The 18112-nt window shown below is 34.5% G+C and overlaps 1 protein-coding gene across 4 annotated transcripts in view; it reads left to right on the top strand.

Annotated features, from left to right (window-relative positions):
* The window catches only part of SPATA6 (spermatogenesis associated 6), a 135776-nt gene that overhangs the window by 57995 nt on the left and 59669 nt on the right, over window positions 1-18112 (top strand). For all 4 annotated transcript variants that reach the window (XM_032429500.1, XM_032429509.1, XM_032429517.1 and 1 more), the window contains exons 6-8: window positions 804-884; window positions 5354-5653; window positions 9916-10003. In XM_032429500.1, the coding sequence (XP_032285391.1) occupies window positions 804-884; window positions 5354-5653; window positions 9916-10003 (469 nt within the window). The remainder of the gene's footprint in view (window positions 1-803; window positions 885-5353; window positions 5654-9915; window positions 10004-18112) is intronic.

Raw genomic sequence — 18112 nt, forward strand, 5'->3', positions numbered from 1 at the left:
ATCTAGAAAAGAACTGAGACCTCCAGCCAACAGCTATGTGAACAAGACTTCTTAGGAAGCAGATCCTCCTGCCTCAGGCAAACCTGCAGATGACAGCAGCCCAAACAACCTCTTGACTGCAATCACCTCAGAGATTTCAAGCCAGAACCACCCAGTTCCGCCTCTGCCAGATTCCCGACCCATAGAAACTATGAGATAATAAGTGTTCACTCTTGTTTTAAACTGCTAACTAATATCCTGTGAGGCAATAGATAACTAACAAATAGGCATAATGGACTTCATTAATAAAAGTTATGTTTGCAGAAAAGCAATCATTTAGTTAATTCTTAGGCAACTCATTATTTACCTTTTCTGTAATATGATGTTTGAAACTCTCAAGTTAGTATGTCAAAGGCTGGGTTTGTAAAAGCATTTCTTGATTATGTAGTTAAGTATGTCTTAATTTGTAAAAGTAAAAAGAGCTCAAATCCATTAAGTGTTTTTATATATTTATGACTTTAATATTATATCATCGTTTAAAAATCTTAGAATAATTTGACAGGGAAATACTTGAAAATGAAAAAATATATTAATTTTTACATAAATGTAATATAATCACTTGTAAGGGAATCATCAGCAATGAAACTGTTTCTTGCTAAAATTTAGCATCACTGTATTGTCTTTATCTTTAATAAGAAGGTCAAACCAACAAATGAAACAGCTAAATCTTGACAAGTGTTTGTTACTTCAGGTCATAGTTTTATCACTAATAATTATATTTTTTTAAAAATTGAAATATCTAATAATACCCTTTTTCCCCTCAGGGAATTGCTCCAAAGCTGGAATTTTCTACAACTTCAGTGATTACTGAATGTCTGATAAGTTCAAGGAAGTGCCGCACTCAGGTTGAACTCATTTAAAGTGTTTAATGGTTTAACTTATTTGTTCATATTTATGGGCATTGGGCAAGAATTATTCTTTTATTTTGGCTGCAACTCTTTTCACTTTTGGGGGTCAGTCTTTAATTTAAGCAAAACAATTATCAGAGGTATTTAGTAGTTTGGTTGCATCTTAAATGTGAGAGTGAAGAGTTTGGTACACATGATAGATGGCGCCATGATGTTATTGTTATTATTTTGTAACTCTATGGGCCTTTTTTTTTTTAATGCAAAGCAATCAGCCTGCCAGAAAGATGTTGAGATCAAGAAGTCCCACAGAGAGCTAGATCTGAGGCTTCTATAAATCTTACAGAAGTTACAGGTGACTGCAGAAAGTTCAAAGGATACCTTTTAACAAATGTGACCAGAGGTTCTCTCTCATGCAGGGATATTGGTGTTTAGTGAGTATGGTTTCTTGAGTGTCTCTAATTCTTATATGACTCTTGCTCAATTTGGTGGCCATACTGATGCTATCAGACTGAGGGAAGCTTGGACACTCCAACCTCAGTACCTTCTATATTTGTAAAAACTGCCTTTAGTAAACTGAGATATCTGGACCTAATATTTCATTCTTGTCTAACTTTTTACTGAGTCACCAGGATCATCTTACTGCCTTGTCCACAGGTTATCTAATAATGTCTAGGCATCACTCATATGCAGTTGCATTATGATTAGGTAACAATGACCAGCATGTGATGAAGAGCCAGTAACATATAAAGCACAGAGGACCCAAACAAGGCAGGACTGGACCTATGATGGAAAAAGTATACTAATAATTTACTGCATTCTCAGTTTCAGAGTAAATTTGCTGAGGAGGGTAACAGTGACGTAAGCTAAGAAAGGTAAAGCGTGGTTATATAAAATTATCAAGGGGATCATTCTTATTTTGTTTAGCAAGATACGTAGTGTGCCAGTTTGGCTACAGTTAATTATCTTTGAAATGCAAGCTGAAATGCAGCTATTAGAGATCTAACAAACTATGCTTGCCAAATGCAAAGATGTTACTGACTTGTTTTGAGTTGTGCAGAACTGTATATTTGTAAATTATTAACAGTATTTTACCTGCACTCAGACAAAATTTTTCTCTCCTCATTGGGGTATGCCCTTCTGGTGGGTGGGTAGAAAAGTCCTTTTTTGTATGAACTATGGCATATGCACAGAAAAGTACATTCTAAGTGTACAGCTTGGTGGAAAGTCTTTCGTAAATGTAAAATTGTCCCCTCATCACTAGTTTCATTGGACTTAAGAACTAACGTTTTCCTATGTAAACTTTTGGGAAGACTCATTTCTTTTTTAACTTGCTATTTCAGTGTTTGTCATTTGTTCTTTATTGAACAGATGTAAGAAAATAGGATAGGTTTTGGCGTCAGACAGTGTTTAAGAAAATATGCCTCAAAATCAGACAGATCTGGGTTCAAGTTCCTCACAAGGCTCCTTTAAAGATTAAATTAGAGAATAGGCAATGTGTCTGGCACGTAACATATAATTAATGAACTTGAATGCTATTCCTAAGGTTTTTTTTTTTAAATAATTAGGAGAGAAGACAATGGTTAAAATACAAGATAGAAAACATTATCTGGTAGGCACAACAGAGTATACACATACACATTAAAATTTTAGCCAGAATTTTAATCTTCTTTGACCTTATTTAAGAATGTGATAAATCTGCTTTTTAAAAAGTGAGTATTATAGTTACAATTAAAATTTTAATAGCTACAAAGCAGCATTTTCAGGTTCAAACATAAGAATAAGACAAGCCATTTTGGTTTTTAAAAGCAGAATGAGTGAAATAAACTATAAAATTATTTAGGTTTACAAGTAGTTATAATGATCTTTATTCCTTTTGGCATATTATTTTCAAATTGATGTTTTGTCACCAGTTAGATGGATTGAAAAAATTAAGTATATTATTGTGATTTTCTGAAATAAAACTAGTTTTCTACTTATTCTTTTTACCTACTAAAGGTAGAATTTATTATTAATAGTTAAATATCAATGGTAGTTTTATTAATTTGTATACTGGATCAGGTAGTTTTTGCTGTGTAAAAAGCAACACTAACTTTTTGACAGTTCTGTGGATTGATTGGTTGATTCTTTTGGTTTGAACTGGCGAGGCTAGGGCTGAATGATCTATGATGGCATCATTCATGTCTGGTAGTTGGCTGAGTTTTTGGTCTGGGAGGGACTTTGTATTTCTGATAATTTGCTTGATTTTAGCTGGGATGGTGGCCACAAGACTTTCATCATCTAGTAGGCTAATTTTGGCTCATTCACACGGAGGCAGGAAGGTTTCCAAAAAGGAATAAAAGACAATAGCACTTTTTCAAGTCTCTCTTTTTGTCCCAAGCTAGTATCCTGTTGGCCAGAGGGAGCCATCATGTTAACAGCATGTAACAGCCACTATTTTAAGTTTTCCTGGGCAGTAACAGGATACATTAAGGATTGGATAGAGTTAGACAGCGTGTATCTGTACTACATATTCCACAGTTTATAACTTCTAATAGTATTCAACATTCAAAAATTGTAATGAAGAAAGAAGGTGGGGTTGTTTTAGGTTTGGTATAATCAGAGGTAGGTAAGGAGGAACTTTACAGCATTGCTGAAATGGATGATGTTGGGTTCATCTGGGTCTGAAGGTAAGAGATATTAAAAATGTATGAAGGTCTGGGAAAAAAGAGGTCCAGGGACTGAAGAGGTGAGGAGGGCAGGCAGCAGATTCAGTGAGAATAAAAGAAGTAGAATGAGGAAAAGTAGTTTTGGTCAGCAAGGGATTTTTGGAGTTTGAGATGCAATGGATCTGCATAATGATGAACTCTAAGATGAGGTGGAAAAAGGTAATTAAAACTGAGAAATAGAAGTCTGAGTCCAAAGTCTTGGACAGATTCACTGCTTGAACATTTATTACAACTCAAAGGTCCTTGCATGTGCTAACATTCCTGCTTCTGTGCATCAGTGTGATGTCATAGAGATAGATGAAGTGTGATATGGTAGAAAAATTCTGAATTACTTGTTGAAGTCATTGAGCAAGGTGGGAGAAGGACTGGGAGAGTATCAACAGCTGTAGAGGAAAGATGAGGAAATAATCTGATGCTGCAGGTCTGTATGAAACTCATGGACTTATTTTCCAATTAGGAAAATATATATTTTTCCTGTTTATCTACTTTTTAAAAATATTTGACTCTTTTCCCTTCTGTATCACATTTATGTTTTAAAATATTCTTAGAATAGATACCCTTAGTGAGTTAGGGAAGGAGGGGTTGAGAAAATAGAGAAGGAGGTAGGATTGATAGGTTTTTAAAATGATTAAAGTTAGGAAGACAAAGTTTCTCAACTGTCCATTTTCTCTAATATTAGAAATCTTATAATTCTAGATAATGAATTAAGAGGTCTTATATTATTTACCTGTAATCCAAACTTTAAGGCACTCAAAAGGCAGAGACTAAATAAAATGTTATCCTAATGATGCAAAAAAATTTTAGAAATGTAACATTTGTTTTTTAAAATTTTAGACTGCTAACCAGTTTTACTAGTAGAGTACTAGTCATTAAAGTTTATATGTGTCTTTTATGTCTTTTTACTTTTTTACTTTTATAAAAATATGGAACCAGAATTAAGATGATATGGCTATTGGTCATTGAATTGTAAAGTTTTAATTTGGAAGACATCTTAAGATCCTAATCACCTTGTATAATCCAAATAATACATTTCATGAAAATATGTATAAAGCCGTTTTTAAGATGTTCACATTGTATATATGTATTTAATCACAGCAGTATAAATGAAACTTATTTTAATAATTTTCTCCATAAAGATTTCATAAGCAACTAATTAGCCATGTGTATTTGTAACATTACTAAAGAGAGCCCTCTTGGGGCGCCGGGTGGCTCAGTCAGCTAAGCCTCCAACTCTTGATTTCGGCTGGGGTTATGATTTCAGGGGCATGAGATTGAGCCCCACATTGAGCTTTGTGCTCAGCGTGGAGTCTGCTTAAGATTCCATCCCTCTCCCTCTGCCTTCCCACCCCATGCATATACTCTCTTTCTTAAAAAAAAAGAAAAAGAAAAAAAGCCCTCTTAAATTATATAGCCAGTTACTTGAATACTTAATTACAAACGATAAACCAATGTTTATGTTAATTTTTTAGTACACTGAAAACTAATTTTTCTGACCTTGTTTCTTAGATTTTTCCAATGATTAAATATTGGGCTTTTATTTTCATAAGTACTTGTTAGACTTAAGAATACCATGTACTTTATTAACTACTAGACAAAGAGTTATCTGGCATAGATAGGAAAGACTAGTTGGCTTTGATAGATTATATGTGCCTTAAATTAATTTTTAAAGTTTTTTTCTACCTGTAATTTATAGATAGATACATATACATATATCTCTACATATAGCTTCTACCCATGTTAATTTTTATTTTTTATGTTTAGGATAAATTTATTTACCATACGGCTCCAGTTGAAAAATCACACGGCAGACTGCAAAGCAGAACATCAACATCAAGATCACAAAAGAAAAAATCCAAGTCACCTGAGAGAAATAAATATTGCATAAATGCAAAAAACTACGAACAGCCTACAATTTCTTCAAAATCACACTCTCCATCTCCCTACACAAAAAGACGCATGTGTGAGCTATCTGAAGACACCAGGCGGCGGCTGGCCCATTTAAATCTGGGACCCTATGAATTCAAAAAAGAAACAGATAAACCTCCATTTGTGATTAGACATGTATGTGTTCTCTTAAACATTTCCATTTGAAACCAATCTAATCTGTTGTTTCACTAAAATATTGTTCTGAAACTTCTTTCAACTTCTGGCTTCTATTAATAATTTTCTTTCCTGAACTGTTAGCCGAGGAATCTAAAATGGAAAATTAGAGTGAAAGAACATTCTTTTTTCAGTCTTTAAACCTGACAGAGATCAAGTTCCATTATGAATACTATGTTAAATCCTTTAAGTATCCATTTCCTTTCTTCCTATACACTGGACAGTGTAATGACTCTACAAATTGAACTTAGATGTAATTGACATTAGTACTAAAATGGCAGAGTAGGGTTTTAAAAGAGGACCAACTTTTCTTTATGAAAAGGAAGACCCCCCCTTTTCTAGCCTTTTTAAAAATTATAATGGAAAGTTAAGTTTCCTTTGATATTATGTCCCTTGGGTAAACCTTACATAATGGATCTTTGAAGCAAATCACTATTTGATGAGGATGGGAAGGCCTTTGAAAGTGAAGAGAGTTAGGGTAGCATAGTTGTTATCTTCCCAAACAGAAGACTGCTTTTGATATGGTTTAAGCTTAGAGCTTGTGTTCATGTGATAGTCAAGTAGAATTGGGCTAATTTTAGGGGTCTGTAATATTTCAGAATGTTTAATAAAGGACTTTCTTAGAATTCTCGTAGTTTCTTGAATTTTTGTAAAGAATTTTTATCCTAAAAGTATTTCTTTAACAAAAGCTTGCAATTTAATAAAAATTACTAATAAATACATATAATAGTAATAATGAATGTTAAGATTCAAGTGCCTACAGAAGCAAAACAACTTTTGGGGTTATCTATAAAGTTATTTCTGACTTTAATGTCTAATTCATTTTTTTCTAAATTCTAATATGTAAATATAACATGTAAAGATGCTCCTTGGATGATCTAATGGGTTTTTGAAAATACACCATCTGAAAATTCAGATTTTTTGTGTGTGATATATTTTTTTTAATTTTAGATATAATTACATTAAGCAACATTTCATTCCATTTTTATGTTTTGACTACGAATCATTTACTCTTTTAACCTTAAGTAACAGGTTTTTTATTGTAAAAAGAAAACTTATAATGGGTACTTTTAAATGGTAATATTTTATTGAGATTATTGTGATTACATTTGTCTTTTTTTCTATAGATTTGTTTATAGGTGCTGGCCACATTTTTTGTTGTTGTTTGGACATATCCAGATAAGATTTACTTGCTGGTTTGATGGCAGTTTCAGAAAACCTTTCATTTTATGACTGCTCACCGTTGTAAATTAAGTTGAAAAGATATATTAAATTCTAATCTGAAGGAATAGTAGCATTTTAATTAAAATGCCTATGGGCAAAATAACCAGTAATAGTTAGTGGGAGTTAGCCACAAAAAAAAAAAAAATTGTTGAGGGAAATAATTTCTTTTCAAGTGCTCATTAAATTGCTGTTTTTTCACACTAGTGTTCAAAGTGGAATAATTCTAATACTGCTAGGTGTAGGCCTTGATGTTTTCATTGAAGAGATTTCCTTTATAGTTTTCCAGATCACAGAAAAAAATGCATGCTTCTAAGCCTACAGTTAGAAAATTGCTTACATTGGAGTGCCTGGGTGGCTCAGTCTGACTCTTGATTTTGGCTCAGGTGGTGGTCTCAGGATCATGAGATTGAGCCCCACATCGAGCTCTGGGCTTAGCAGGGAGTCTGCTTGAGATTCTCTCCCTCTGCCCCTCCCCTCCATGATCTCTCTCTCTCTCTCCAATAAATACATAAATCTTAAAAAAAAAAAAAAAAGAAAATTGCTTACATTATCATATAAGAAATGGGATTTTTCCAATTGTATTTGCATAGAGATGTCTTTTCTTCCCCCATAGCCATTAATGATTTCAAAAGCACTTAATAAATTGATAAACAAAATTTTAATTTCATGGACTCCTGGGTGGCTCAGTCGATTAAGTATCCGACTCTTGATTTCGACTCAGGTCATGAGCTCAGCGTCGTGAGATGGAGCCACACATCGGGCTGCATGCTGGGCATGGAGTCTGCTTAAGGTTCTCTCTCTCTCCCTCTGCCCCTCCCTCCCCCTGCGTGCATGCTCTCTGTCTCTCTTTCTCTCTCCCTCCTTCCCTCATCTCTCAAAAAAATAATTTCATACATGCATATGTAAAAAGTTAATACTTTTAGGAAAGACTTTCTAGTTTTACATACATTGTGTGAAAAACAGTCTCACATAGTAAGGAGCAGTTTCAAGAAACTAACCAGAATGCTCCCAAACAAACTAGCACAACCATCCCAGAAAAGGTAAACAGAATTATTTTCTTTTACCTTGATCCAGAATAGGATCTTTTTTTTCTATTGCAGTAAAATACTCATAAAATGTACCACTTTAGCCATTTTAAAGTGTATAATTTCAGTGGCAGTAAGTACATGTGCAACTGTCACTACGATCTAGTTCCAGTACTTTTTCAATCATCCCTAAACAGAAACCCTGTACTTATTAAGCATTCACTCACCATTTCTCCCTTTCTTCAGCCCCTGGCAACCACTGATCTGCTTCCTATATGGATTCTCCTACTCTGCCTTTTCATCTAAGTGGAATCCTACAATACATAGACCTTTCTGTCTGGCATCTTTCATTTAGCACAGTGTTTTTGAGTTTCATTCATGTTATAGCATGTATCAGTACTTGGTTCTTTTTATGGTTGAATAATATTTCATTGTGTGGGTATATACCACATTTTGTTTGTCCATTCATCTGTTGATGGACATTGGGCTGTTTTCACCTTTTGGTTATGTGAATAGTGCTTCCATGAACATTCATACACAAGTTTCCATTTGAGTATCTGTTTTCATGCCTAATTGCTTTAATACCTAGGAGTGGAATTGCTGGGTCATGTGGTGTGTCTGTGTTTAACTTGTTGAGGAATTGTCAAACTGTTTTCCACAGTGGCTGTCCCATTTTACATTCTCTCCAGCAATGTTGGAGGGTTTCACTTTATCCACAGTCTCACTAACACTTATTATTTTGTTTTCTTTTTATTATAGCCATCCTAGGGGGTGTGGATTGGTCTCTCATTATGGCTTTTTTTTCTCATTATGGTTTTGATGTGCATTTCCCTAATAAGTAATGATATTGAACATCTTTTTATGTGCTTTTAGCCATTTGTATATTTTCTTTGGAGAAATGTCTATTCAAGTTCTTTATCCATTTTTAATTGTTTTTTTTTTTTTACTTTTTGATATTTAGTTGTAAGTTTGTTTTATGTATTTAGGATTCTAAATCCTTATCAGGTATGATTTGTAAAATTTTTTTTTTTTTCATTCTATGGCTTGTCTTTTCACCTTTTTTTAAAATTTAATTTTTTTAAATTGTGGTAAAATATACACAATATAAAATTTACCATTTTAACCATTTTAAGTATAGAGTTCAGAGGCAGTAATTATATTCACATCATGAAGTAGTATCTCTCACTATGATTTTGATTTGTATTTCCCTAATAATTAGTGATATTGAATATTTTTTCTTTTGCTTATGGGTCATTTGTATATCTTTTGGAGAAATGTGTATTTAAGTTCTCCCACTTTTTAATTGAGGAGTTCTTTTTAGGGTTGTAGAAGTTTCTTTATATATTCTGGATATTAATGCCTTATCAGATAATTATTTGAAAAAATATATATTTTTTATTAAATGGTTTGCTTTTCACTCTCTTAATGGTGTCCTTTTATGTACAAAGTTTTTAATGTTGATCAATAGAGCTATCTTTTTTACAGTTTATATCACTCTTTTTTCTTTTTCATTAGAAAACATGCTTAGCTGTAATAATCTGTGAGCTATAAAGCAGTAAGCATGCTGGGCCCTGAACACAGCCAAGTAACGACACTGTCTGAATTCAGCATCTATCTAAGTAGCAAATGGCTAAACTTGCTTTTTAAATGTGGCAAAATAGATTCCTCTTTTTGTAGTTTTGTAATGGAAAGCCAACTGGGCAATGGGGTAATGGACATTTCAACTGTAAATTTGTTAATTTTAAAATAGACTCAAATTTATAATTAAAAAATTCTGGAGTTTAATTTCGATTTTATTTAAACATGAACAGCAAAATACTCAACTAAGCTCTGGCTTCAGAACATGCCTGAACCACACAGGCACTATCATGTTAACCTGATGACTACAGTCTATGTACTTGAGTTGATTTTCAGGTGCCATGAGACTGAAAGAACATTTAAGTTCTTTTTGACTTTCAATCTTGCTTCTTCTAGGTCGACCCCCCAAGTCCCAGGGCTGATGCTTTATTTGGATCTTCTGGCAGAGACTGTGAAAGAGATGGATGGTCTAGGATGCACAATGGTAAGTTAAAAGTTGTCTGTCTTCATTACTTTAGTTTCCTTGGTACAGTCAAGTCTTTCACTTGGCATCAATGAACAAAAATAGATTCTTTGCTGTGTTATTGGATAATAAGACATAGTGCTACTTTTTATAACTTGTGAGATACCCATATAGGTACTCTCTAAAAATAATAGAATTTCTATGCTCCTATAAACTAATCTCCCTCTTTGAGACTCAAAATACATAGTAGCATATTGAAGACTGATAACCTTCTAGTGAAGAAAAAAAAAAACCTGATTTTGTTTTGCTCAAAAATTTCTAAATTTATTTGACTATGGAACCATTTTCCTACTTTAACATATACTCTCCTTAGTTTGTGGAATAGGCTTTGGGAAACACCACAGTAAGAAAAATTCAAGGTTATGGGTTTTGGACATACATTTACACATATATTTGAATACTTGCTCTGTCACTTATTTATAAATTGGGCATTCTTGAACAAATCATTTTAACTACTTTGATAATCAGTATATTAAAGAATGAAGATAACACAGTAAATATGACCATGTAAAATGTCCTAGCACACCACAGGCCTTAATATCCACTGTCATTATAATAATACTTAGATTTCTGAAAAGATAATGTCCTTTAAGTTTAGTTTACAGGAATCTTTTTTTTTCATCATAGGCCCTAGTTCTAATGGTTAGATAAATTATTTCTTAAGTTCAATCTGAAGATGACTTTTACGAAGAAGATTAAATAGTGTTATATGATTAGGGATATTTGAGTGTTAATATCTATAATCACTGGTTAGTCGGTTCAGCAAGCATTTCCCAGCAGCCTTTAAGTTAATTCACTACCTACTGAGAAAGGCATAGAAGAAGAAAAATGAGACAGTGAAAAAAACACAATCATAACATGTAGTAAGCTGCATGTGTAGAATCTTTTTTTTAATGGGAAAATGAAACATTCTTCTCGGAGAACATGCAGGGTTTGTGCTAATTTATTTTGCTTTTTTAGCATTAGCAGGGAGATAGATGTGGTAATCACTAAGTCTTTTATAACCACAATAGCAGATTATATGCAATTAGGGACAGATGTTATACTCTGTTTCCCCTCTTGGAAGAAATTTATGGACATGGAAAAAAAGGTTTAAGAACAAGAAAATCGAAAATAACTTCAATATAGATATTCCTTTGGAAGATGCTTTTGGAATGAACTGAGGTGTCTGATTTCTCTTGATAATTAGTATGTATTTGCCAGCAGAACTGTTAAGAGTTTCCAGTAACTTTTGATTGCCACAGTCAGCTACCTGTGTAGAGGTACAATCAGAGAGGTCAATAGTGAGGTCTGCTTTTTTTCTTTTAACTTTTTATTTAGACATAATTTCAGACTTACAGAGAAGTTGAAATAGTATAAAGAATCCCCATGTAACTCTCAGAATCCACAAATACTAATATTTGCTTTTCCCTCTTTATCTCCTCCCTACCCCCCCACCTCCACCTCTGTATGTATGTTTGTATATAAACTTTTTTTTTTTTTTTTTTTGACAAGCACATTGCTATGGACAGAATTGTGTCCCTCCAAAATTCTTATGTTGAAGCTCTAACCTGAAATGTGGTAGTATTTGGAAATGGGGAAAGGTAATTAGGTTTAGATAAGGTTAGGAGGGTGGGGCCTTCATGATAGGATCAGTGCCCTTATAAGAAGAGAAACCAGAAATCTTGCTTTCTCTCTCTGCCTCATGTGGACACAGGCAGAAGGTAGCCATCTTCAAGCCAGAACTAGAGCTCTCCCCAGAACCTGACTGCACTGGCACCTGGATTTCAGACTTCTAGCCTCCAGAACTGTTGTAAAAGCCCCCAAGTCTATATGGTATTTGTTATGGCAGCCCAGGGAGACTAATGCAGATATTATGTGATATAATTATGAAAAGCAGAAAATGGACAATGATATAATAATAGTAACTAATCTATAAACCTAACTCAGATTTTGCTGCTTGTCCTCATAATATCTTTATAGCAAAAGAAATTGCACATCATGCATGGTCTTCAGTTAACATGTCTCTTTAGTTTTCTTTAAAATGGATCAGTTCCTTAATCTTTCTTTGTGTGTGACATTGATAATTTTGGAGAGTGTAGGCCAGTTATTTGGTTGAATGTCCCTCAATTTGGGTTTGTTTGATTTTCCCTCATGATTAAATTTAGATTATTCATTTCCCTCCAGAATACAACAGATGTGATATGTTACTCTCAGTGCAACATGTCAAGAAACATGTGATACTGCTTTGTTACTGGTGATATTCATTTGCTCGTTAATTAAGATGGGGTCTGCTAGATTTCTCCATCATAAAGTTGCTCTCTCTTCCCTTTGTGGTTAAGGGGGAGATATTTTGAGACTATTATATCCTGTCACCTCAACTCTGATCCCTTTAGCATACATTGATGATTCTTGCTTAAAAAAATTTGTTACTGTAAAGTTTGTCAAATAGTGATTTTTAAAAATTCCATTATTCTTTGTACATTTATTACTTGCCCTTCTACTATAAGGAGTTTTTTCATCTCATTTCTCTACTTTTAATGTCCCTATTCTTTTGACTGCCTTTTTTTTTCCTGTCTGGCAATTGGGTGGTTGTGTTTTGGAGTCTCATCAGCTATTGAAATACATATGGGAATTTCTTATGATAGAATCTCTTACTATGATAGAGTGAATTTTCATTAGTGACTTTAATGGAAATTCTTAAACCTTTTCTTGCGGAATTATCCTACCTAAAAATTCTTAAGTTTTTATAGGATACCATTTCACCACCATTGACTCATAATAATCACATGAGGATGAATTTAACTGTATTTGATCAAGAAAAATGACAGAGGCCTAGACAGGTTAAGTGGCTTGTTGGAGAGTTCCAGAATAGCCCTGGTTGGTCTGGGGTCCAGGGTTTCTCGCCCCAACCCCTCCCACCACTCTGCTCCCACTTTCTCTATTTCCATTTAGATGTATTTTTTTTTTTAAGATAAATTTTTCAAGCACATTTTCTTTATCTGGAATTTCCATAGTATATCATTCTAACTGTAATTTGTGCAGTCCTTTTGAAGAGATCCGGCATGTCTTGTGCTGCAAGAATGTTTGTAAGCTTTATCCAGTCACTGGTGTTTTTGAAGAGGAAATTGAGGGCATCATCCTGGCCCCTTTTTTATTTGCTTAGAATATGAAAAGATGTTAGATTCTGTCTCCCCCTTGGAGGAAACTTCTCTTATTCCCTTCATTTTGAAGATTCTCTTATGAGTTTCATTTCTACCTAAGATTGTAATCTTTTATGAGCTTCCGCTAATCTCTGTTTGGTGGTTATTGTTTGTAAAGTAAAATAAATTGGAAATTACATTCCAAAACCTAGTATGTCATTACTCGAATAGAGAACAATAAATGGTAACATTTTACTATTCTGAGTAAAATAGCAAATAGTCATTGTATATATAGTTACTAGCAAAATATCTTGTTTCAGCTTTTATTTAAATGTGTGCCTCATCTCATAGAGCAGTAGGCAGCTGAGCTGTGTCATTTTAGGAGTTCCTTTTTTATTTCCTATTATTTATTAAACATTTTTAACAACTTTAGTGAGCTATAATTTATATATCATAAAATTCACCTATTTTGAGTGCACAACTGAAGTATTTTAAATAAATTTGCACAGTTATAAAATCTCCACAATCCATTCTTAGAATATTTTTATCATCCAAAAGAGTTTCCTCATACCCATTTGCAGTAAATCTGTATTCTCACCTTGAGTCCCTGGATTGTTTCCACTTTGGGCCATTATGAATGATACTACTTTGAGCATTTGCATTGAAGTCTTTGCATAGACACATGTTTTTATTTCTTTTGGATACCTAGGAATGGAATTGCCAGTTCATATGGTAAGTTTATATTTAACTTTTTAAAAAATTGCCAGTTGTTTTCCAACACGGCTCTACCATTTTACATTCCTACCAGCAGTGTATGATGGTCCAGTTTCTCCACATCTTCAACAGCACTTGTTATTGCCTTTATTTTAACTATTCTAGTGGATAGGCAATCCTGTTTCGCTGAAACTTTAATTTACATTTGACTAATGGCATTGAATGTTTTTTCATGTACTTATTAGACATTAATTTATCTTTTTTCATGATCATCACTCTTCAGTCACTGATTAAGTTTGCTGTTTGCTAAACTTCAGACAAGAAAAAAATAGTGAGGGGGAAAGTCTGAGACTTTTGCTGATGACACTTCAGACACCAATAGAAATAAGAAAGATGAAAACATCAGAGGTCAGAGTAAACAGTTTCTGGTAAAGGTCACAGGTGAGCAAGAGACACAAAACACATGTTATATGTCTTTCCTTTTTAGGAGGTAGGATCCCCTAAGAGATATTAAACCCTGATTTTATTTTATAAAGCTGGACATCCTAGCTTTGCTTCCAGTTATAGGGACTGGCATATAGCAAATGCATGGCTGTGTGCTCCATGAAGATTCACAGGAGAGCAGAGGTCAACCTTAGGATGTTATGTGGGCCTTAGGATAACAATAGGGTAATTACTGATAAAGGACTCCAGGGGCATACTCTTTGGAGGTTTGTAGGTACACACATTCATCAGCAGGGATGTTTTGCAATAGTAGTAGCACTCACTACCAGAATGGGGTTCAATTCCTTGAAATTATGAAAAAAAGGAAGATGATAGTACCCTTCAAGGTAAGGTACTATAGAGGTTGCCAGAATAGAGATTGATTCATAGGGAACACATATTGGCTGTAATCATCAGAATGGGGCTCAAGAATTATTTTGATAGAAAGGATGAGCTGATACAGGGATGCTAAGTTTTAGATTAAAGTTCCTTAAGTTCTTCTTAGTTAAAGTCAGGATTGGTCCTTTAGGACTGAGTCATATTTGAGCCTGTTGGGTGAGGGTCAACTGTGGAGAGAGGAAGGATGCAAAGGCTCTAAGTTACCAGACTACTCCCAGTAGGAATGGTGACCTTTGTACAAAGTGGATCTTAGTCTCTATATTAGATGGTTGCTATGGAAATATTTTGATGACTGATTGCCACATTTGTTTTTAACTCATACAGTTAGTCACTACTTGATATTTGACTGATTTGATTATATATCACATCCATTTTGTTAAATTCAGAATCTGATGTCATTTTTGAGACTAAAGGCACTTTCATTCTCTTGTGTGAACTAATCAAAGACCTTAGTTCCATTACTTTTGGCTATATAGGAAGTCAGCTTCCTGAAATGTAAAGTAGAAATAACTGTTTGCCTTATGTGTTCTTTCAGTCTGCTCCAGCTGCCATAACAAAATACCATAGATGGGACTTAAACAGGAGACGTTTATTTTTCTCACAATTCTAGAGGCTGGGAAGCCCCAAATCGAGGTGCTAGCAAAGTAGGTTTCATTCTGAGACCTCTTCTCTTGACTTGTAGAAAGCTGCCATCTCACTGTATGCTCACATGACCTCCTTTTTTTGTGTACATGTGGAGAAGGAGATGGGGGGGGAGCATGCGAGCACATGTGCATGTGCAAGCTCTCTGCTGTCTCTTCTTAGAAGGGTGCTCTTTCCATCGTGAAGGACCTACCTGCATGACCTCATCTAATCCTCATTACTACCCAAAAGTCCCATCTCCACATACCATCACTTTGGGGGTTCGGACTTCAACATAGGAATTTGGGGAGGAGACATTCAGTCCATAACACCCATTCTGTTTCATGAGGTTATTAGAGAACCCGGTAATGGCTAACCTTTATTGAATGTGTTTTCTGCTGGCCTTGATTCTAAATACTAATATTCATTGGTTACTTACAATAATCAAGAATTTTAGATACTATTATTTATCTCCATTTTACAGATCAAAAAAAATGAGGTATAAAGAAGTAAAGTCCAAGGTGATCAAGGTCACACACACACACACACACACGCACACATACACATGCACAATCTGAATTAGCTCTAATTTTTCTTCATATTTTTCTTAAGTGTGACCCATCCATTAAGGCCCAGGTCAGCTTTCTCCTCCTTTAGGAAGTTTTCTCTGATTGTCTTCAACCTTGAGAGATTAATCTCTGATACGACTTTTTTAAATAGCATTAATTGCCTGTACCATTCTGACTTAGCCTCTTCTTTTATGCTGCTGTTACCCAACTTTGTATAACTTAACCAAAGTAAATTACAAGCATTTCCTGAGCATGGGCCATGACTTTTATCTCCTTTATCTCCTGCTTTTAGAATATAGTGAGTAATTATTGGTAAGGGTGATGAAGTGCAAACATTGGGAACCTCAGTAACAGCTGGATTTCTAAAAATAAAAGAAAATTATAAATCTATCTCTGTTAGGGTAGGTTTACAAATGGTTTGTGGAAAGCAGAAGACATACTGGCGTTTTAATATACTGATACTTTTAATATTACATTAGCTGCCAGAAAGAATATATACCAAGTACAGAAATTATTATCTTAATTTTCAAAGTTAGCACGTGTGGAGAATTAGGTTCATTATGTCTGTATCATTCTTTTATTTCTGCTACTGTGGCCATGCTATACATTATTAGACTTTATGGAAAAGGCGTTGAGCTGGGATTTATTTTTATTTTTAATTTTGAAAAGCACTTGAAGTAAGTTGAGTCTTACTGACTTAAATGGTGAAGTTGGCCTTGTGTGAAAGACATTAATGTTTCAGCTCTTCTCTGTAATGGTTCAGGACACTTGGAGAACAAACAAGATCTTGTGCCATAAAAGAAAGCTAATTAATTGACTATTGACTATCCTAGGTCTCTATCTATATAATAATTTCTTTTTTTTTTTTTTTTGGATAAGGTGGTTTGGGAAAGTAAAATATAGAATGTTAGAATGCTTTTGACTAGAATGTGTAAGGAAGTAGAATTGCAAATTATGGTTCTGATTTGCTTGAATGTCAATATACAGAGATTATAATACTTAAATGTTGACTCCTTTAAGTAATGAGGAAAACCCAAAATCTGCATCTGCAATATAGTGGTCCTTATCCCAGGAGAGAGTTAGAATGGTTTTATAATCTGCTTTGTTACAGATACTGTGCTAGGAACTTTCTTAAGCGGTATAATTTAATCATTACTATGACTCTCTGAGGCAAAGTAGGCATTGTCTTCATACTTTTAAATGTGCTATGGTGAGTGCTGTGAATTGTGTAAGACTGTTGAACCACAGACCTGTACCTCTGAAACAAATAATACATTATATGTTAAAAAAAAAAAAAGAAGAAGAAGAAGAAGATAGTAGGAAGGGAGAAATGCAAGGGGGGAAATCGGAGGGGGAGACGAACCATGAGACACTATGGACTCTGAGAAACAAACTGAGGGTTCTAGAGGGGAGGGGGGTGGGGGGATGGGTTAGCCTGGTGATGGGTATTAAAGAGGGCGTGTACTGAATGGAGCACTGGGTGTTATAGGCAAACAATGAATCGTGGAACACTACATCAAAAACTAATGATGTAATGTATGGTGATTAACATAACAAAAAAAATTTTTTTTTAATAAAAAATAAAATGAGGAATGAAGGGTGCCTGGGTGGCTCAGTCATTGGGTGTCTGCCTTCGGCTCAGGTCATGATCCCAGGGTCCTGGGATCAAGTCCCATGTCGGGCTCCCTGCTCAGCGGGAAGCCTGCTTCTCCCTCTCCCACTCCCCCTGCTTGTGTTCCTGCTCTCGCCATCTCTCTCTATGTCAAATAAATAAGTAAATCTTAAAAAAAAATGAGGACTGAAACACAGATTAATTATATAACTTGACCAAAGTAATATATTTGATAAGTGGTGGAATCAGAAATTGCACCTAGGCTTGTTTGACTTAGAACTTGAGAGTAACGATGTTGATGGTGAAGTTAGTAATAGTAGCTAACATTTATTTTATTGCCTACCTGTAGTATTTCATATAATATTTAAAACAATTATGAAAGAGGTACGTGAGACAGAGGAGGAATCTGAGACTTAGCAAGGTTAAATAATGAGCCCAAGGTTACACAGGAGCTGCTGGTGACTGGGCTGTGGTGTGGATCTCTGTCAGCGAGGTCCGTACACCTCTGCTACTGTAACCTAAAGCTGGTCCTCTTGCCATTGTACTCACT

This window comes from Phoca vitulina, unplaced genomic scaffold, assembly GCF_004348235.1.
Source record: "Phoca vitulina isolate PV1807 unplaced genomic scaffold, GSC_HSeal_1.0 scaffold2, whole genome shotgun sequence".
NCBI classification, from domain to species: Eukaryota; Metazoa; Chordata; class Mammalia; order Carnivora; family Phocidae; genus Phoca; species Phoca vitulina.